This window comes from Schistocerca nitens, chromosome 6 (assembly GCF_023898315.1).
Source record: "Schistocerca nitens isolate TAMUIC-IGC-003100 chromosome 6, iqSchNite1.1, whole genome shotgun sequence".
In the NCBI taxonomy this organism is placed as follows: Eukaryota; Metazoa; Arthropoda; class Insecta; order Orthoptera; family Acrididae; genus Schistocerca; species Schistocerca nitens.
This window is the reverse complement of record NC_064619.1, coordinates 200,443,683-200,463,314: the sequence shown is the minus strand read 5'-3', so window position 1 is coordinate 200,463,314 and position 19,632 is coordinate 200,443,683. Positions and strand designations below refer to the sequence as shown.

The 19,632-nt window shown below is 38.0% G+C and overlaps 1 protein-coding gene across 3 annotated transcripts in view; it reads right to left on the bottom strand.

The window, feature by feature from the left end:
• LOC126262873 (putative phosphoenolpyruvate synthase) overlaps window positions 1-19,632 on the bottom strand; it is a 381,045-nt gene that overhangs the window by 286,150 nt on the left and 75,263 nt on the right. For all 3 annotated transcript variants that reach the window (XM_049959740.1, XM_049959741.1, XM_049959742.1), the window contains exons 3-6: window positions 13,470-13,608; window positions 13,233-13,350; window positions 5,189-5,254; window positions 260-370 (exon numbers count right to left, since the gene is read on the bottom strand). In XM_049959740.1, the coding sequence (XP_049815697.1) occupies window positions 260-370; window positions 5,189-5,254; window positions 13,233-13,350; window positions 13,470-13,608 (434 nt within the window). The remainder of the gene's footprint in view (window positions 1-259; window positions 371-5,188; window positions 5,255-13,232; window positions 13,351-13,469; window positions 13,609-19,632) is intronic.

The window sequence follows — 19,632 nt, the reverse complement described above, 5'->3', positions numbered from 1 at the left end:
AGCTGGCAGTGACCTTTAATCTGTGGAAATATTTTCTTCATGACCATAATGATGTACAATGCTGTATAGCAGATGGAGCAAAATTGATCAATGTGGCTGCTTCACAGTCAGATATGGCTGGGGTAGGAAATGCCACTCATTGGGGTCAAATAAGATATAGTGTGTGTGTTTGTGTGTACTTGGAACAGGGCTGTTTTTCTTTAATTCACAGTTAAAATTTGATTAATTCTTCAAAGCTGAATCGATTTTATTTACTCACAGCATGCTCAGCCAGTCCCCACTTCTCCAAGGCTCCCTGGCAACAGCTTCAGCAAGCATCTTAGTGGATATATCTCCTGGAAGTTCAAAGGGGTTGCTGCACGCTTTCCACCTAAAAAAATGATTAGCAAAGCAATACTAACAAACACTATTGTACCATTTTAAGTTATGTATCAGAAGAAAGATGTAAACTCCTTAACATTCCACAAATATGCCACTTCAAAGTTAAACAAATCATTGTCAAGACAGCAAACAAAGTATGTTCATATTCAATGAATGTGAACTAGGTCAGATTTCAAATCTTATCAGAAAGTTGTGTGCAGCTGCGTGTTCATGCCCCAGTTGTCGTGAGAAACCTGTAGTGTTGTTATACATTACTCATTGGTGTTACACATTATGGAAAATACATTGGTAGTGCTAAGGTTAAATATGTAGGTGTAATACCGCAAAGTGATATGAAATGAATCAAACATGTAAGGTTGGAATTAGGGGAGGTGGATGGTCAATTTCAATTCTTTGGAGGAATTCTAGGAAAATATAGCTCATGTATAAAAGAGACCACAAATAGAACTCCGGTACAACGTACTCTTGAGGACTGCTCAAGTGTTTGGAATCCCTGCCAGGTCTGATTAGAGGAAACCATCAAAGAAATTCAGAAGCAGGCTGCTACATTTGTTACCAGTAGGTTCGATCAACACACATGTATCACAGAGATGCTCTGTGAACACAAATGGGAATCCCTGAAGGGAAGACAACATTCTTTTCATGAAATGGTACTGAGAGAATGTAGAGGATTTGCGGCTGCCTGCAGAATAATTCTATCATCCCCCAATTTACATTTTGTGTAAGGACCATGTAGACGGGATAAGTAAAATTAGGGGATATGAACAGTCTTTTCCCCTCGCTCCATTTGTGAGTGGAACAGGAAAGGGAATGACTAGCAATGGTAAAATGTACCCTCTACCATGCACAACACAGTGGCTTGGAATATATGTACATAGATGTACATATAGATGGCACTCCTGAGACATGGATTTCATATTCACAAGACAATCACTGGATCATCATTAATGCAAACAGCAATACTGTGGAACAATAAATCACTGTCTTGATAGGCCAGGATTCTGTTACTTCTGTATTCCAACACATCCTGGTAATTGTTTCTCCCTCTTGTGCAATGCATAGCATAAATTTGTCACAAACAAACAACATTTAAATGCCATTTCTGAATAAGAAACCTACTGTGTAAGCTCCCCTTATATCCTGAACGTAAATGATATGCTGCCACTTATATTGTGCAGTTGTGCTGAATCATTTGCATATACAAGCATGTAGTACACTTAGAGTCAATTTGATCTCTGTTGCACGCCATCTTCATGACATCTCAGTTTTGAAGCCCAGAAGTGTACTCATGTACACAGTCAGTTGTTGTTGTTGTGGTCTTCAGTCCTGAGACTGGTTTGATGCAGCTCTCCATGCTACTCTATCCTGTGCAATATTCTTCATCTCCCAGTACTTACTGCAACCTACATCCTTCTGAATCTGCTTAGTGTATTCATCTCTTGGACTCCCTCTACGATTTTTACCCTCCACGCTGCCCTCCAATGCTAAATTTGTGATCCCTTGATGCCTCAGAACATGTCCTACCAACCGATCCCTTCTTCTTGTCAAGTTGTGCCATAAACTCCTCTTCTCCCCAATTCTATTCAATACCTCCTCATTAGTTATGTGATCTACCCATCTAATCTTCAGCATTCTTCTGTAGCACCATATTTCGAAAGCTTCTATTCTCTTCTTGTTCAAACTATTTATCGTCCATGTTTCACTTCCATACATGGCTACACTCCATACAAATATTTTCAGAAACAACTTCCTGACACTTAAATCTATACTATATGCTAACACATTTCTCTTCTTCAGAAACGATTTCCTTGCCATTGCAGTCTACATTTTATATCCTCTCTACTTCGACCTCATCAGTTATTTTACTCCCTAAATAGCAAAACTCCTTTACTACTTTAAGTGTCTCATTTCTTAATCTAATTCCCTCAGCATCACCCGATTTAATTTGACTACATTCCATTATCCTCGTTTTGCTTTTGTTGATGTTCATCTTATATCCTCCTTTCAAGACACTGTCCATTCTGTTCAACTGCTCTTCCATGTCCTTTGCTGTCTCTGACAGAATTACAATGTCATCAGCAAACCTCAAAGTTTTTATTTCTTCTCCATGAATTTTAACACTTACTCCAAATTTTTCTTTTGCTTCCTTTATTGCTTGCTCAATATACAGATTGAATAACATCGGGGAGAGGCTACAACCCTGTCTCACTCCCTTCCCAACCACTGCTTCCCTTTCATGCCCCTCGACTTTTATAACTGCCATCTGGTTTCTGTACAAATTGTAAATAGCCTTTCACTCCCTGTATTTGACCCCTGCCACCTTCAGAATTTGAAAGAGAGTATTCCAGTTAACATTGTCAAAAGCTTTCTCTAAGTCTACAAATGCTAGAAATGTAGGTTTGTCTTTTCTTTATCTTTCTTCTAAAATAAGTCATAAGGTTAGTATTGCCTCACGTGTTCCAACATTTCTACGGAATCCAAATTGATCTTCCCTGAGGACCGCTTCTACCAGTTTTTCCATTCGTCTGTAACGAATTTGCATTAGTATTTTGCAGCTATGACTTATTAAACTGATAGTTCGGTAATTTTCACATCTGTCAACACCTGCTTTCTTTGGGATTGGAATTATTATATTCTTCTTGAAGTTGGAGGGTATTTCGCCTGTCTCATACATCTTGCTCACCAGATGGTAGAGTTTTGTCAGGACTGGCTCTCCCAAGGCTGTCAGTAGTTCTAATGGAATGTTGTCTACTCCCGGGGCCTTGTTTCGTCTCAGGTCTTTCAGTGCTCTGTCAAATTCTTCATGCAGTATCTTATCTCCCATTTCATCTTCATCTACATCCTCTTCCATTTCCATAATATTGTCCTCAAGTACATCGCCCTTGTATAAACTGTCTATATACTCCTTCCACCTTTCTGCCTTCCCTTCTTTGCTTAGAACTGGGTTTCCATCTGAGCTCTTGATATTCATGCAAGTGTTTCTCTTCCATCCCAAGGTCTCTTTAATTTTCCTGTAGGCAGTATCTATCTTACCCCTAGTGAGATAAGCCTCTTCATCCTTACATTTGTCCTCTAGCCATCCCTGCTTAGCCATTTTGCACTTCCTGTCGATCTCATTCTTGAGACGTTTGTATTCCTTTTTGCCTGCTTCATTTACTGCATTTTTATATTTTCTCCTTTCATCAATTAAATTCAATACTTCTTCTGTTACCCAAGGATTTCTACTAGCCCTCGTCTTTTTACCTACTTGATCCTCTGCTGCCTTCACTAATTCATCCCTCAGAGCTACCCATTCTTCTTCTACTGTATTTCTTTCCCCCATTCCTGTCAATTGTTCCCTTATGCTCTCCCTGAAACTCTCTACAACCTCTGGTTTAGTCCGTTTATTCAGGTCCCATCTCCTTAAATTAGCGCCTTTTTGTAGTTTCTTCAGTTTTAGTCTACAGTTCATAACCAATAGATTGTGGTCAGAGAACACATCTGTCCCTGGAAATGTCTTACAATTTAAAACCTGGTTCCTAAATCTCTGTCTTACCATTATATAATCTATCTGAAACCTTCTAGTATCTCCAGGCTTCTTCCATGTATACAACCTTCTTTTATGATTCTTGAACCAAGTGTTAGCTATGATTAAGTTATGCTATGTGCAAAATTCTGCCAGACGGCTTCCTCTTTCATTTCTTCCCCCCAATCCATATTCACCTACTATGTTTCCTTCTCTCCCTTTTCCTACTGAGGAATTCCAGTCACCCATGACTATTAAATTTTCGTCTCCCTTCACTACCTGAATAATTTCTTTTATCTCATCTGCAGAGCTAGTTGGCATATAAACTTGTACTATGTTGTATTTTTACTAAGGTACTTGAAATGTACCAATATATGATTGTTAGGACATGTTTGACATGATATGTTGACCTTAGGTGTCACATGTCAGGCTGCCAAATTTACAGGCTTATATAATTTTTGTAGCAACATTATTTCAATTATCTAGTCATTTAGAATTTAATTTATTATACATATTCTGTCATTAATTTCATTACCACTTTAGCAAGAATACATATATATCTGCACTGTTACTAATCGATACTTGAACATGAAACATAAGCAGTTCTCATTTTGTAATTGCTGGATGATTTTTGTACTGAAATTAGCATTCTGTTTGTAGTTGTGTAATAAACTCACAGAAATGTTAGAAACATTTTTCAACTAATAATCTTCATGATATGGAATTTTATAAAAAAAATTGCTAGCAAACATATTCTATGACTTTCAATAGTAAAAGCTAAAACCTTTATGTCACAAAGTAAGAGAAATGAAATAACGTGCAGCTGAATGGTGACAGTCTGTGTACACTAGCAAGATTTTGATTGTAATCCATAAATTTTCTGTTTCTAATATGGATGATGTAGGCAGTAATTGTTCAAAAATATATAAGGAGTGGCAAATCAGCCATGGAGGTCTTAGTTTCCCAACAGTTTTGTTACAGTATTATGCAATAAACATGTGGTTTTGAAAGTGGACATCGTGTCAACCTGAGTTTCTTGAAATTTCTCTTAGCAATACCAAATCAATATCTAGGTACACTATCAAGAACTCAGCAAATTTTCGTGGAGCAGATAACTTGCAAATTCTTTTACAGTTATTGTAGCATTGAAGACTGCCGAGAAATGAAGATGAGTATTTGTCCATTAACTGTTATACCCTGGTATATTTCATAATGAACACATTTTGTGCAAAACTGACACATTCCATATCATGAATAAAATTAACTTAGCATAGCTGTCAAGATTTGAACATTTATACTTACAGCAGGCGAAAACGTACATGTTCTGCACTGTCTTCATTTTGCATCAATTTTCCCTGGACACCTTGCCTGTAGTGACAATAACAGTGTTCATAATAAGAAATCATACACATCTATGAAAACAATCATTAAATCTGTAAAATGAATTCTGAGTGAATTAGGTGATTTAAGGGAATAATAAATTGCTTTCACTACAGAATAATCTTTCCATGGTCGACATAAATATTTGCGATATCTTGTGTTCAATGACTAAATCAAGTAAAAATATATCTTATATGTTATATTTCGCAATATTCATTACTATAGTATGACACATATTCCCAACAAAAGAATAGAATGTCAGGTTTGAAAAGATGTAGCTGTATATGATGTCTTCATATGTGTTATGCGTTGGTGGATCACGATAATTTTCTGCAATGTCTGTATTTACCATATCTTGTATGGTGCATGCAGGATCAGTGAGTAGACATTGTTTGTTAACATTATTAATTTCTCTGAGTCTTTGATGTAATTTCTTTAATAGTTCATGATTCTTAAGCAGTTACAGTTTACCAATTTCAACTCTGTGTTCTTGCTATACGTGTTTATGCCTCTCTGAATGGATATTTTGTGGATAATAGTTCATACATCACACCAATATCATTACTAAGGAGTAGCAGCAAGGTGAATCAATAATGAAATGCTAGTCAACATATGCGATTTGAAAATCTGTGAAACCATAAGATAAAAAAGGCAATCAATACATCAGAATTATGAACAAAGATTTTGCTAATTTTTCTTGTTCATTAACGACTTTTCTGGTTATCAATTTTCGCACTTTTGTCAACAACTACTGCTAATATGTGTGTGAGGTGTGACAATAAAGTAATGAGACTGATTTTTTTTGCAAGATGTGGCAACCCTGCAGGCTTGTGTAGGCACAATATCTTTGACCTTGGTCTACAAGCTACTTCTAGTCCAAGCGGCACATCAATGCAACTGCTCAGTCGTGAGTTGTGCTGTAATAAGTTAACACGTGTTTGTGTCTCTTGTCACAGAAATGGAACCGCATAATATTGCGCAACAGTATGTCATTTCTTTTTGTATTAAATTGGGTGAAAACTCGACGACAATTTACGGTAAGCTTCAGAAGGCTTTTGGAGAGGATGTTATGTCAAGAGCTCAACTTTTTCTTTGGCATAAAATGTTTAGTGAAGGCAGAACGAATATTGAAGACAAAGACCACAGTGGACAACCATCAAGCTTATGGATGGATGTCAACTTGGCCAGGGTGCGTGAACTCGCATGATCTGATAGAAGATTATCTGTGAAAATGATTGCAGAATAACTGAACATCAATCAAGAAATGGTTCATCTAATAATAACTGAAGATCTTGGTATGAGAAAGATTTGTGCAAAAATGGTCCCCAAAAATTTCACACCACAACAGCAAGAAACATGGAAAAATGTGGTAGCCTATCTGTTAGAGCAAACGGAAATCAATCCAGAATTGTTGAGCCGTGTTATCACTCATGATGAAATTTGGTTTTTTCAGTACAATCCAGAGAAAAAAGGCCAAAGTTCGCAATGGTGCTCAAAGTCAAAAGTGAAATGCATGCTTGTGTGCTTCTTTCATTCCAAGGGAATTGTTCATAAAGAGTGGATGCCACCTGGACAAACAGTTAACCAATATTACTACAAAGAAAGTTTAGAAAGACTTCGTAAAAGAGTTCTTTGTGTCCATGCCAATATTGTTGATAATTGGATTCTGCATCACGATAATGCACCATCCCATATTGCTCTGTCAGTACAGCAATTTTTAAACTCAAAACAAATTTCAGTACTTCCACAGCCAACTTATTCACCAGATATCGCTCCATGCGACTTTTTTCTATGTCCAAGAGTCAAAACGGTGGTCAAGGGACACCATTTTCAAACAGCACAAGAAGTCCAAAAAGCTGTGAAAAGGGTCTTGGAGGATATTACAGAAGATAAGTTCCGAAAATGTTACCATCAATGGCAGAAGCGCTGGAAAAAGTGTGTACAATCAGAAGGGAACTACTTTGAATGAGACAACACTAAACTTGACTAAAACAGTAAGCAACATTTTTTTTTTTCCACATCAGTCTCATTACTTTATTGTCACACCTTGTATATGGACTCTCCTCTTGTTGTTATGAAGAGTCCTGTAACACACAGCCTTAATTCCTTTCATTAATAAGGTTCTGTCGTACTAAAACTTCAGCAGCACATTGTGTTCTTCCCAAACAGAATGAAGTGACAAATGTTGCCACTAACACTAGACTTTGTGTAAGAGGAAGGGCCATCGCTTTACAAAATCATGCACTGTATGTATCTTGAAGTTTTCCTTGTGAAATGAGTATTCCATCAGATTTCAAGATTGCAGACAGATGATGTTGACTCCTTGCCTCTACATTTCAGATGACTATTTGCATCAGTAATCTATGTAACTAAGACTACTGCTGTAACAATAAACTCCAGTCATGAAAGTCATGTGAAATTGGCTGCCTGGCTACCTGTAAAATATAAAGGTAAGAAGTCACCATTACCTGGCTACAATCAAGAAATCCTATGAACTAAGTTAAACAATGCGATTTAAATGGCGGTTGAGAACATAAAAAAACAGAGAATATTACAGTAACTTTCAAGGGACTAGTGCTTGTGGTCTCAGATTTTTAATCTGAGGAGATTAAATGTTTGAATTCTGGTATTAGTCAGCACTCAGCCTAAATGAATGGAACCAGATGATGTCCCCTGTGACAACGGGAGACCGAAATGTGTCCACTTGCTCACAGTAGCACTACCGGCGAGCCAGACATATAGTCACTCTTTAAGCCTTGTCTTCTTTTATCAGTTAACTTTAAATCATTGTGCATGAATTATTCATTGTTTCAGATAATCTTTCAAAATGGTATGTGCATGACCATGGCACATAATAAAAACATCACAAATATCTTCCTTTACCTTTCATAGCTTCTCACAATTAAGCTCATGTGCATAAGCAATAACATCAAGCATAACAATGCAATAAACCTCTCCTGTTCATTGATGATTCTGCACTGAAACATGTATGATTCTCAGTCATCAAAATATATGAATGTGATAGGCATTGTTTGCTCTAATAACCTACATTTGTGATGGTGTGTTAACACAATTATCACCAAACTTGTATTCAGTACAGTGAACAATGTTGTGAAGACTACACTGATAAGCCAAAACACCATGACCACTGCCCACCATGACAATGAATGCCAGCTAGTGATGCTGCAGGCATGTGAGGTGCTAAGGAAATTATATAAGTGGAGCAGAGATGAATGAAGAATAATTTCAGTGACAATATGGGACACAAAAGGGGAAATCATGGCCATAATCAACTCTCACAAGTGGCAAAATGTTATTGTCTACTGTGCAGGAACAAGCATCTTGCAAATAGTGAAACAGGTTCATATGCTATTGTCATGAGCACCTGGTTGAAGGCTGATGAAACCATAAGAAGGCAACAACATGTTGGACATCTATACCTCCTCAGAACAAATCTGACAACAGAGTACAATGCTTGTCCCGCCACAAGCTTTTCAGCGCACACCATTAAGCACATGTTGAACATGGGCTCCACAAGAGATAATTCCTATGTGTTTCCATTTTGATGCACGAACATCATCAACTGCAACTGCAGTGGGCACGCGAACATTGAGATGAGACTGTGGTGTCTCATTATGACATCATCCAAGAGAACAGGTACTCAAAAACAAGCACTTAACTGTGGACAAAGGTCAGTTGCAGCAATACTATGGAGGACATTCACCACCAGCCTATAATTTACTGTAATACTGTAACCTGTGAATAGACATCTGGCACCATATATATAAGGAAACCTCCTGAGAACATACCAAATCCATTCTATGAACAATCACAGTACACCAACACATTGTTTGGCAGATGATCATAATGTTTTGGCTCATTGTATATCCAGAATAAGGGAATATACAATACCTAACCAAATGGATCAGAACACACCTATGTAATGTAAAACTGATCATTAGATGCCGCAAGAAGTGGACTTGCCAGTATAAAGGAAGGTAGGGAGTATTGTGTTGTCATTGGAGAAGCAGTAACAGCAGAATGGGTTGGTCAGGAGAGAGCAGTGTCTTCAAATATGGATGTTACCCGAGTAATATATCCATCAGGGAGATTTCATCCAGTCTAAAGCTGACTAAATGGAGTGTTGGTGTTATGGCCAAGCTGTGAAGTGGAAATGGGAAGGAAGAACCACCACTGTCGGATGGGGTCCATCGAGAATTGAGCAGTACGGTTGTAAAAACATGCATGAAATCAGCAGAAGGTATCACTTCTCAGTTCCAAAGTACCACCAGCAGTGCAGCTAGCACAATGACTGTGCTTAGCAAATTAAAAAGAATGGGGTTCAATGGTTGAGTGGCTCCACATAAGCCACAAATTTCTGTTGTAAATACTAAGAAATGCTTGAAGTCGTGTAACAAGTGATGCTTCTTGGTATCAGACAAGTAGAAATGAGTAATTTGGAGTTATGGGGTTGATGCATGCAGAACATTACCTACCATCACCTGTCATGCCAACAGTGAAGTACGGAGGAGGTGGTGTTATGGTACAGAGGTATTTTTCATAGTTATGGTGCAGTCCTCTTATTGCATTTAAGAAAATACTAAATGTGGAATGATATGAACACATTTTACAGCATTGTGTACTGCATACCGTACAGGAAGAGTTGGGAGATGATGATTGTTTGTATCAACATACAATGCACCCTGTCATAAGGCATCATGAGTAAGGCAATGGTTTGTGGACAACGACATTCCTGAAAGGGAACTGCCTGCCTAGAGTCCAGACCAAAGCTCAATGGGATATGTTATAACATCAAATTTGCTCCAGATCCCAGCATCCCTCATCCCTACCTTCTCTGGTTCCACCTGTTGAGGATGAATGGGCTGCCATTCCTTCACAGACATTCAGGCATCGAAAGTGCACCCAGCAGCGTTCAAACTGCCATAAAGGCAAAGATGGACACACCCCATATTAGTGATTTGATTTGATTTGTTTCATCACATAACATACAATATTCAGATCATATAATCTGTTGTGCTGGCGACATGTCAATATACAATTTTAGGGATTAGTTTACAGACTTGAAAATAATGACACTATTGTTATCAAACAATTTTCTAGCAATACAATACTTTACATTTTTGTACAATTTTTTTTTAACAGAGATGTTAGTTGCCCTGTCTAAATTATCACCTCATCATTCATAAACTCCTCCACTGAATAATAACATTTTCCAATAAGAGTTCACATAATTTTTTTTTTAGATGACCAATATCCATGTTCAGAATGTTACAGTCCTTTAATTTATTGTATATTTTCATGCTCATGTATTGAGGAGTCATAGAATATTCACTAACACATTTCCAGATAGTTTTGATCAGATAATGTCATGCACAATTAGTAATAATTTACAAAAAGAAAAAGTTTTCAGAAATCAAAACTACAAGTCCACAAATTGAAATCTGAAAATAAGTATGTATTTATGTTACAATAGCTGAGAATCCTGGCATTGTCTGTACACTTATTTATAGCTGTGCCTGAGACTTCATAAGCATCAAATTTATTTCTGACTTACAAAGCTTCTTTTTTACAATGTTTGCAGCGGTATGATTGGGGACATGAACAAAGAGCTTGTTTGCTTCATTAACACGGGAGAGAACCATGTAGAGCTGGCCAATTGAAAAGCAACTGACACTAAGGTCAACAGCCACAACGCATAGTGTTCAGCCTTGTGCTTTGTTTATGGTTAGTGTATAACATAAGCTCACTGGGAATTGTACATGTTTAAAGTAAAATGGTAAATTGTTGGAATAAATGGTATTTGGGATATAAAAACTCGACTGGCTGTGACAATTCCTGTCAAAATTTACAGCTCTGATATATTACGTTAAAGAGAAGTAACTTTAATACTCTGTGAGTGAAAGGTACTGAGGAGTGAGTAATACATGATGCTCTTGATCAGAATCACACCATGCCTTGCTTTCAGAAGCAGTTTCCAAAGAGTAAGTTAAAGTCTGATGTTCTCAAGTGACAGCAAGTCTCTCCTCACAAACTTCATTGAATTCTTCAGACCACATAGCCCTCTGGTTTTAAGTCATTCTGGTGTATTCAAATAGACTTTATCATTTCCTAAGCATTTTTATTCGTACACAAAACAAAGTAAAAATGTAATGAGTAGGTACCCAAATCACGAAGCAAAATTAATGAATTTGTTTTTTCTGGAAATAAATAAAAATAAAATCTGTCAAAAGAAGAAAATCAGTGTCATCAAGTTTTTAAAACACAAAGCGATATCAGTAAATCTATACATCTTAGCCAAGTACATTTGCTGTTGGTTTGTATTCATAAAGATAGGTTGCAGTGCTTAATTCTGTCACTGACACAAACTTCTGAAAATTCATCTCTCACTGAATTAAAAAAAAACATACAGTGCCATCTATTGGGTCTTTCATATGCAGCAAAACTAACAGTGCCACCCATTAGTTCTTTGGCGTGTTATGGCTTGATGATGAAACATCCAAACTACTACACTGAGAGACAATTTTAGATAAAGATTACAATTACAATGTCTTTTTTGCCTGTATTCTGATTTTTATCAAATAAAGCTTATACATTGCCACAAGCTACGTGTGTAAACTGCATGAAAACTCATTTAGTATTTCTGGAGATTAGCATGATCACACAGACTTATGGTTCATGATTTTAAAGAAAACTTTTTCGTAATCTGAGTTTGATGAAAAAAAGTCTACATGTTGCCCCAAGATATGCTTAAGTTACATGTGAAAACCTCATGACAATTTTTCTACTAGTTTTGGAGCTTGGCTTGTTCAAACAAACATACATGATGGTTTTACAGTTTTATAATTAACACACATGTGAAGGCCTCTTTTCCTGTATATATGTATGTGTAAGTTATTATAAATATTGACCAATCACTTACATTCATAAATAACTATTGACAAATTCATTTATTTATGTTCATAATATTTTGACTGCAGTTATTCTTTAATTGCATCCCCATGTAAAAACAGTAGTTTTTATAAGGGTGTCTCATAATTCCATAATACACTTTGAATTAAATATCAGAATTCTATTTAAAAAGAGAATAGTGTGTTAATAATCTTTGAAATCCAACAGTAGTTTATCACATAATTTTATGCATTGGCAATATGCTGGTTTCTATATTCTGAACTGAGTTTTTGCTTATCAGAAGGGAACAATGGCTGGGTTAGTATCTGTACCCACATACAAAGTTGTCTGATCAACATTCATCTTTATAAAAGCTGTAGCATGAAAAATGTAACCACAGGCAACAATAAAAATTCCTAGTATTTTAAACAACTAAAGGCAATGAGTGCATTTAATTTATCATTTATATGCTGTGACTAACTCTGCTGAAAAGGAACACATATGTCACTGACACATCTAACATTGACAGAACTCCATTAGAAATTGATTATTAATGATATTAATAAAGGAAAGAATGAGAAAGACAACACACACACAAAATACACGCATGCACACAAATGCAATTCACACACACATGACCACAGTCTCTGGCTGCCTATGCAGTCACAGATTGCAGTTGTGTGTGTGTGTGAGTTGCATTTGCGTGAATGTATGTTGTCTAATTCAGATGAAGGCCTTTTTTTGACAGTCTTTTTGTTGTGCCTATCTACGACTCAACATCTTTGCTACATGGTCACTAGCAATCTATCATTTTCATAATATTGTCGTTATTCCATCCTGGATTTTCCAATGTTGGAAGAAAGAAGAAGTATGATAATTGATCCTGATTAACGTGATCCTTGTTTAAGGACAAAGACAAGTAAAGAACATAGACAGAATGATGAAAGTAATGAGTTAATGAAGCACCTCTTTTATTCCGAAGATTGTAAATGACATTAAAATACTCTTAGACTTCAAAATATCGGATATGATAATGTAAATAATTGAATAATTTTACCTTAACAGCCCATTAAAAGTAATCCTCCATCGCATAAATGGTTCACAGATTTGGAATTTCACTCCTCCACCATTCCATGTGTTTGAAGTATCACTGCGAGTTAGTGTATGAGGATGGACTGCAGAAAGAAAAATGTCTTTTCATAATAACTTACTGCATATTGTCAGCCAAGGACTAATAAAGAATGATGCAGGTTACAGTTACAGCTAGATACTGGATAAATTACACTTGACTTACAAGGTAACTGATAGATAGCACCATTTGACAGATGCATATGAATCCATATTTCAGCAGATCTGTGGTTTTTTCTGACAATTTTCAGCCAAACTGAATTTCCTTTTACATCACACCCAATGAAAGACCTGCTGTCAATGCTCTGAAAATAGGAACATTTCTAAAATGTATTGCTGGCATAAATTTATCAAATTAATTATTATATAACTTGTAATGAATAGAAAAGCTTTAAAATTTGAGAATTGAATTTTACAACTGTCAACAGTTCTTAGCCATACAGAACAATAAGTCATTTTTACGTGATGCTAACCTCGCATCTTACTAGACCATGTGACATTTTATTTATTTATTTATTTACACATCAAATTCCGTAGGACCAAACTGAGGAGCAAATCTCCAAGGTCATGGAACGTGTCTGTACATGAAATTACAACATAGAAGTAATAACACATAAAAATAAATGTTCATGAACCTGAAAAAAGTCAGTCCATAAATTTAAGTAAATGCTATCAGCAATACAATAAGAATCAGGTTAATTTTTCAAGGAACTCCTTGACAGAATAGAAGAAGTGACCCATGAGGAAACTCTTCAGTTTATATTTGAAAGCACATGGATTACTGCTAAGAGTTTTGAATTCGAGTGGCACCTTATTGAAAATGGATGCAGCAGTATACTGCACACCTTTTTGCGCAAGAGTTAAGGAAGTTGATCCAAATGCAGGTTTGATTTCTGCCAAGTATTAACCAAGTAAAAGCTGCTTATTCCTGGGAATAAACTAATATTGGTAACAAGAAACAACAATAAGGAATATGCATATTGAGAGGCCAATGTCAAAATACCCAGACTCATGAACAGAGGTCGACAAGAGGTTCGTGAACTCACACCACTTATTGCTCGAATCGCCCATTTCTGAGCCAAAAATATCCTTTTAGAATGGGAAGAGTTACCCCAGAATATAATACCACATGACATAAGCAAATGAAAATAAGCAAAGTAGACTAATTTTCATGTCGAACGATCACTCACTTCTGATACCGTTCGAATAGTAAAAATGGCAGCATTAAGTCTTTGAACAAGATCCTGAGTGTGGGCTTTCCATGACAGCTTACTATCTATCTGAACACCTAGAAATTTGAACTGTTCAGTTTCACTAATCATATACCCTTTCTGTGAAATTAAAACGTCAGGTTTTGTTGAATTGTCCATTAGAAACTGTAAAAACGGAGTCTTACTGTGATTTAGCGGCAGTTTATTTTCTACAAGCCATGAACTTAGGTCATGTACTGCACTATTTGAAACTGAGCCCATGTTGCATATAACATCCTTTACTACCAAGCTACTGTCATCAGCAAACAGATATATTTTAGAGTTACCCGTAATACTAGAGGGCATATCATTTATATAAATAAGGAACAGGAGTGGCCCCAACACTGGTCCCTGGGGCACCCCCACTTGACAGTACCCCATTCAGACCCCACATCACAGCTGTCATCAACAATGTGAATAACGACCTTTCGCTGCCTGTTGCTAAAGTAAGAGGTGAACCAATTGTGAGCTACTCCCCGTAGTCCATAATGGTCCAACTTATGGAGCAATATGTTGTAATCAACACAATCAAATGTCTTAGTTAAATAAAAAAATATGCCTAGTGCTCAAAACCTTTTGTTTAGCCCATCCAATACCTCACAGAGGAAAGAGAATATAGCATTTTCAGTTGTTAAACGACTTCTAAAACCGAACTGTACATTTGATAGCAAATCGTGTGATATAAAATTATCAATTATCCTTACATACACAGCCTTTTCAATAACTTTTGCAAACACTAATGGCATAGAAATAGCTCTAAAATTATCTACATTATCCCTTTCTCCCTTTTTATAAAGCGGCTTTACTACTGAATACTTTAATCGCACAAGAAACTGACCATTCCTAAAGGAAAAATTACAAATATGGCTAAATACAGGGCTAATATGTGCAGCACATTACTTTAATATTCTGCTAGACACTGCATCATAACCGTGAGAGTCCTTAGTCTTCAGTGATTTAATTATTGACTCAATCTCCCTCTTGTCTGTATCACAGAGGAGTATTTCAGACATTAATCTCAGAAAGGCATTTGCCAAGAAAGTTATATGATTTCCTGTAGAAACTAATTTTTTATTTAATTCACCAGCAATGCTCAGAAAACGGTTGTTAAATACTGTACATACATCTGATTTATCAGTAACAGAAATATTTTTACTGCAAACTGACTTTATATCGTGGACCTTGTGCTGTTGACCAGACACTTCCTTCACAACTGACCATATGGTTTTAATTTTATCCTGTGAATTAGCTATTCTATTTGCATACCACATATTCTTTGCCTTCCTAATAACATTTTTAAGCACCTTACAATACTGTCTGTAATGGGCTACTGTAGCTTGATTGTGACTACTTCTAACATTTTGATATAATTCCCACTTTGTTCTACATGATATCCTTATCCCACTAGTCAGCCTCCCAGGCTGCCCATTACTGCTAGTACCCCATTTAGAATGTTCTAATGGAAAGCAACTCTCAAAGAGCATGAGAAATGTGGTAAGGAAAGCACTGTATTTATCATCTATGTTATCAGCATTATAAACACCCTGCCACTCTTGTTCCTTGAAAAGGTTTAAAAAACTCTCTATTGCTGTTGGGTTAACTTTCCTACATAGTTTGTAATTAAATATGACATTGGTTAGAGTACAAAAGCCTTTTAGTGTTAAAATTTGTGCATAATGGTCTGAAAGGCCATTCACACTTTTACTAACAGAATGCCCATCTAGTAATGAAGAATGAATAAAAATATTGTCTATGGCTGTGCACCCTAGTTGGAATAAACACAGTCTGCATCAGATCATATGAATTTAGGAGATCTGCCATCATCCTTTTTCTTGCACAATCATATACAAAATTTATATTGAAGTCACCCCATATAACTAGTTTCTGGTACTTCCTACAAAGTGAATCAAGAACCCTCTCTACCTTGAGCAGAAATGCTCTAAAGTCAGAGTTAGGGGACCTATAAACAATAACAACTAGAAGTTTAATTTCACTAAATTCAACTATCGCTGAACAACAATCAAATATCTTCACTGCAGTGTCATGATACACCTATGGACTCAAATGGAATACCGTTTTTTACATATATATCCACTCCTCCACCCCACAAGGAACTCCTTTAGAAACAGCCAGCTAATCTGTAGCCTGGTAAAGGTTACACCAACACAAAACAAATGGAACCTGAGAAACTTTAGGAACTTTTCACTTTCCATGCCTGTTGTTAGCCTCGTAGCTGCTTCATTCACTCATATTTCACTTCACCTTGTCTATACATAACATGTGTAGCCTCTTCATTCCAATAATGTCCATCAATTTCTTTAACTACAGACGTCATTTAACATCATTTTTATTTTATTAATGAAAGTCAACAAACATACAGAACTAAAGTAGGAAGAACTTTTTTTTACTATCTAATATATGCCATTCTTTGATTCTTTCTTGCAGATGTGTTATAATCGAAAGCTAACAACATTTCTGTTGGTATATAGGTTCTTTTTGGTCATGTTACAGATAGTTCTTTTTTACCATTTTCCTCAGTCTCATTTCAACATAAACCCATTCAAATGCCATCCATTATAAGAAACACATTTTACTGTCAGACTCCTTAGTGAAGTAGAACATTTCTATGTGGGTCAATAAATGACATAAATTTTTTATATGGGCTGAATTAGTAAATTTTGCAGATGCCCACTGAATAACTCTGGGGTGTCTCTGACACGAAGCAACAGTTCTATGACTATGCTCTTTGGTCTTGTCTTCTTGCTTTTGTGTTCTGGCGCTATGTTCAACAGCCATCTTTCTATATTTGCTCTATTAAGGGCGAAATAAATGTCGTTTCGATCCTAAAAGCGTGTTATTACAGTTCAACTCCATATAAAGCCCACAGGGTGACCTCCGCCCAACTGATTCACGAATCGCGAACATTCTCGCTCTGCCTCTCCGCAAGGATTACTCACAACTGCGCCGTTTCCTAGGGATGGTGAACTTTTATCGGCAACGTATACCTCAGGCTGCCTCCATCCAGTTGGCTCTAACCGACGCCCTCTCTGGTAAAAATACAATGGGAAAGTGTAAAATGGACTGGACTAGGCCCACGCTGGATGATTTCGACAATTTGAAATTGGCCATCGTGCAGGCTATCACTCTCATTCACCCTGATCCCAAGGCACAGATTTCTATCACTACTGACGCTTGTGAGTCAGTGGTAGGTGCTATCCTCCAACAGCACACTGCAGACTCAATGCAGCTGCTCTGTTTCTTCTCGAACAAGCTAATAAGGAGTCAGTGTAAATGGTCGGCCTTAACGGTTTATGAGGCAGTCAAACATTTCAGGAGCAATGTCGAAAAAAACGCTTTCACCATCTATTTAGACCATAAAGCTCTTGTTGATGTGATCCGCAACCCGGCAAAAGATCTTCCACAGCGCCCCTTCCGGCACATGGACTTTATTTACCAAAATTCTTTCGATGTTTGTTACATCCACGGTGTGGAAAACATAGTTGCCGACTACCTCTCCCACATTTCGATGATCTCTGCCACATTGAACTTAGAGGAACTGGCGCAGCTTCAGGCTGAAGACATGGACACACTAAGTCTGCTCTCGGACAATGGATTTTCGCTCATCATCAAATCTATTGCCCTGCATGAGTCATCAACTCCTATCAGTTGTGACATTTCTACTGGCTCTCCCCACCTCTTGGTGCCTCCACCCTTTGGCGCAGGATGTTCGACGTGTTACATAATCTTGCCCACCCTGGATCGCGGGCAACAACACAAGTCATAACCGAACATTTCGGCTGGCCACATGTGCGGCACAATAGCCGCAATGTGAGCACACATTAATAACTGCCTTTAGGACACCTCAATGTCCCCAGGGGCCACCTGTGCCATGTGCACATTGACGTGGTTGGTCCTCTTCTGCCGTCTGAGGGATACAAATACATCCTTTCCATGATCGACCGTGTCACCCATTTGGTTGAGGCAGTATCCCTGGTGGACATTACAGCTGAGACAATCACTTGCGCGGTGATTTCGGCATGGGTGGCTAGATTTGGTTGCCCCCTGTCACTTACCATGGACCTGGGACACCAATTCGACTCATCCCTTTTCGCTCGCCTGTGTGAATTTCACACGGCTGCGTATCATCCACAGGCCAATGGACTAGTGGAGCGATGGCACAGAACGCTAAAAGCTGCACTCATGCGCCATGGTGGGCTTTGGTTTGAGGCCATGCCTCCACAAGGAGGACCTCAACGCTTCATTGGCGGAGGTCCTGTATGGTGAACCGCTCATCCTGCCTGCCGAATTCATCAAGGACACTTCTCTGACTGACGCTACTGACCTGCTGGTCCTCATTGAATGAGTGCGTGCTCATGTGGCCCGCCTTCGCCCACCTCTAACTCGCGCTCACACCACGCCACGTGTTTGTTCATAAGGACTTGAAATCATGTGATTTCGTCATGTTATGAGATGACTTCGTTCGTGTGGCTCTGCAACCTCCATACTCTGGCCCACACTGTGTATTACGCCGCGGGGTCAATACATTCATGATTCTGCTCAACAGCTGCCTGAGTACAGTTTCGGTACAATGTTTACAGCCTGCGTGGTGCCTCCCAGAGCCACATCTTGCCACTCCCTGCTGACCTGCCTCCGCCGATGCCTCGGCCCGCTGCTGCCGTGGCCCCCTTCAACTCGCCACCACCTGTGCAGCTGCCGACGCGTGGGACCCTGATGCCGACTCGCCCGAGCCTCACTCTCCGCACTCCGGATGCTGCCTCCGCCTGGCACAATGACGTGAAGATTTTTTTGTGGACGTGTGCTAGCTCTCCCCCACCGTGCTCCACACTGATTTGGGGGGGGGTCTCTGTGGTATTTCTGACATAAAGCGACACTTCTTTGACTATGCTCTTTGGTTTTGTCTTCTTGCTTTTGTGTTCTGGCGCTATGTTTGCAACCATCTTTCTGTTTTCACTCTATTAAGTGACAAAATAAATGTTGTTTCGATCCTAAAAGTGTGTTATTACAGTTCAACGCCACGTAAATCCCACAACTCACCTGTAACTGTTTTGTATACTATTG